Consider the following 3,381-nt stretch of genomic DNA (forward strand, 5'->3'; position numbering starts at 1 on the left):
TTTTTTTTTTTTTTTTTTTTTTTTTTTTTTTTTTTTTTTTTTAAAGTATTATACTGCACTAAGTATTTACCAGACTCTTATATCTAACCTGATTAAAAATGAAATTAGCAAACTGACACAACAAGCTCTCTTTCTTAAACCAGGCATAAAGATATGAAAACATGTAACTTCAAACACAAAAGAAAGTTATAAAATAGCAAACCTTGCAAATCCTCAAGATTTCAAAAGATCAAACAAGGAAACATTTGATTTCAAAGCCCTCTGCCTATTTCCTGAGCAGTTTCATAAAGAACATGATCATGAGTAAGGCAAAGTTCCCTAAGAATTACATCTTATCTTAATTTATGTCAAAGTTTGTGTAAATGCTGATAGAAATTAGAGACAGATGGGTTCAGCTGATACTGTAGAATACTTGAATGCATCAAGATTCATAAACTAACTTTTATTACCCTGGCTCACAAAGCCTCATGCACTGGGAATCTGTCTAGAATTTCATATGTTGAACTGTACCAAGTTGTTAAGGCTTGGTACAATTTGGAAGGCACACAATATTGTTTTAAAGTTAAAAATGCACCACTGTCCTAAATGCTAATAGGCATAGTATTTAATGAGGGCTACCCAAGTCCAATGGGCAATCCTACTTCCGTAGTGCTACTGCCTCGGAAACCCAAGGAGGGGTCGCTATGAGTCGGGGCAGACTTGACAGCAAATAACAACCACCACCACCCAAGTCCAAAGAAATGAAAAGAATGATATATTCTCTTCTTTCTTGACTAGCTAAGTGTTCATGCCTATTATATTTTCAAAGTACCAGAAAAGACAAAGGAGCTCTGGTGGCGTAGTGCCTAAGGCACTTGACTGCTAACCAAAAGGCTGGCAGTTCAAACCCACCAGCCACTCCTCAGAAGGAAGGTTGGGCAATCTACTTCTCTAGTGATACTGCCTCGGAAACTCAAGAAGGGGTCGCTGTGAGTCAGGTCTGACTTGATGGCAAATAACAACAAGAACAACAGAAAAGACAAAATGTCATGATTAAGAATATATCTGAAACAGTACACTATCTTCTGTTTCATTTAGACATCAATATATGAGCAATGATGGAGAAGGGAACTAGACTCCATACACACTCACCCAGAATATGGCACTCTCAAACCCATCTTCACTCATACCCCTAACATTCTTACAACACAGCTGTATTGCTGGTGAGAAACCACATGAACAGAACGCTCATCTACAGAAAGGGGTAGATGAGAGACATCTGCCTATTGGCAAAGCAGCACAAAATATGCTATCATTGCAAGCAATGGCCAAAGGGTGGAGCCATGAAAACTAAGCTAAACAATGAAAGAAAGGCTGGAGTTTATGAGTTAATGTACAGCTTTACACTCTGAATTGCTGACAATCTTTGACAGACAACACTTGAAGGGATGGAGACTGTAAACCCCACAAACCTAGGTTCTACTTAGTCACATTGGTTTTATTTGATCATGTCTCAAACACGGAATATGAGAGAACCCATATTGATTAGGTTATCTGCAGCATTTTCAGAACCTTCTGAAGCATGGCTTTATATAAAAAAGTTATCTTCCTTTAAATTATACCTAATGAAATTCTCAATAGGATTTCACATTCGCTGACCTGACAACGTAACCCTTTCTTCCCCTTTGCTTCTGGTGGAACTGGATCCCAAGTTCCACACATCTGTATGGTGAAATTTCAGGAAAAAGTTCCAGACCTAAATCTTACCAGTTTTTGTTGTTGTTATGTGCCATCAAGTCGGACCCAACTCATAGCGACCCCTCCTCGGGATTCCCTACGAAAGTAGATTGCCCAACCTTCCTTCCGAGGAGTGGCTAGTGGGTTTGAACCGCCAGCCTTCTGGTGAGCAGTCAAGTGTCTTACTGCTAACTCGCTCTCCGACAGAAACTCACCCCTTACCTTTCCTCCAGGCTACACTATATCTAAAGTCCCTTGCAGTCTAACAACCTGTGAGTCTACAGCAGAACGGAGAATGAACTCATCAGTCAATAAAATGCCAAAATATTTTTTAAAAAAAGTGACAAACTTCAGGGACTATGCTACTGTCAAAAGCGATTCTGGGAACTCCGAGAACAGTACTCTGAACCTCCAAAATTTGAAAACATCACCGTGTGGAGGGAGGAAAAATAAAAAAGCTTCTACCTTAATAAGGGTGGAAACTGACACCTTTGCGGCTCTGGGAGGAAAGACTTATCCCACTTGGAGTTTGTCTCTCTTCGTTTTCAGTGCTTATCACTAAACCACGGGTTTGCACAGTTTACACAGAAAACAAAGTGCCCCGACTCAACTAAGCCTAATACTCTCCCGGGCCCTCACTAGCCTCACCCAGACTTTTGGATTAAGGGGAGCAAAGGAAGGAAGGAGAAACAGACGCAGTTGGTGGCAAGTTAACCCGGGAGGACTTGAGAAGAGTCGTGATCGAAGTGGCCGCGCGCCCTCGCTCTCCCCCCTTCTGCATTCTGGCCAGGTGCTAAGGGCTGGGGCAGCTGCAGACCGCCCCACTCCGCCCCGGGGCGGATGCGGGTCTGGGGCCGCGGAAGTCACCTGTGAAGGAGTCGGGGTAAATGGACTCCAGAGCCTCCAGTTCGTTGCGTTGCTCCTCGCCGTAATCTGTCATCGTGACCGTCGCCGCTGCCCATGGATTGCCCAGACACCGAGACGGCGCGCTGCAACCGGGACCGCAGCCGCGCCTGGAGAGTTAGCGGCGGCCAGGCGGGCGCACGCGCAGAGTCCACGGCTGAGAGGACCGGGGCCGAAAGCCAGGCCAGGCCTGCTAAGCAACAGCCCCGCGCCAGCTTCCGCTTGCTCCCTAGTTTCGCGTTTGATTCGTTGGGCCTGGCCGACAAGGGCACTGATTTGCCGCCTGCCCCAAGCACGCTCGTGATTCGCCAGGATGGCAAAAGTGCCGGGTCTGGCGTTCGCCAAGGACACCTAGGGCTGCATTACTGGGCTTTGCAGTGCCTGAGTCTGCGAAGTCCCTCAGCGTGGAATCCTCGCTCCATGTGTCTGGACTGAAAGTCGGCAGGACGTGCCGGGGCAGATTGTGTAGCCGGTGGCGGGAATCGGGAGTGGAGGACGTGCAAGAATTCCCGAATTTTCTGGTTGACGACCTTGTGGGCGCACTGCTGTTTACTGATAGGGTCCAGGTGCTTTCTATGTTTTTCGAACGTACAAGTGCCTTGACATTCGGCGCTAGTGGGATGAGGGGCCTGGACCAGTGTAGAGTCCAGTGAGCAAAGGAGCAGAAACTGTCAGTGCGTGCGATGGGTACGGAAGGGTTGGCCCAGCAGTTTAATAACAAATCTAATCTGGGGAGAAACCGACTGGGAATTGGGAGACCTG

General features: G+C 46.2%; 1 protein-coding gene across 1 annotated transcript in view; it reads right to left on the reverse strand.

Moving 5' to 3' along the window:
- RWDD1 (RWD domain containing 1) overlaps positions 1 to 2,656 on the reverse strand; it is a 34,939-nt gene extending 32,283 nt beyond the window's left edge. Inside the window, exon 1 of the mRNA XM_007954077.1 lies at positions 2,584 to 2,656. Within this exon, the coding sequence (XP_007952268.1) occupies positions 2,584 to 2,656 (73 nt within the window). The remainder of the gene's footprint in view (positions 1 to 2,583) is intronic.
- Positions 2,657 to 3,381: the final 725 nt, after the last annotated feature.

This window comes from Orycteropus afer, unplaced genomic scaffold (genome assembly GCF_000298275.1).
Source record: "Orycteropus afer afer isolate SDZICR_OR568_19922 unplaced genomic scaffold, OryAfe1.0 scaffold00430, whole genome shotgun sequence".
Lineage (NCBI taxonomy): Eukaryota > Metazoa > Chordata > Mammalia > Tubulidentata > Orycteropodidae > Orycteropus > Orycteropus afer.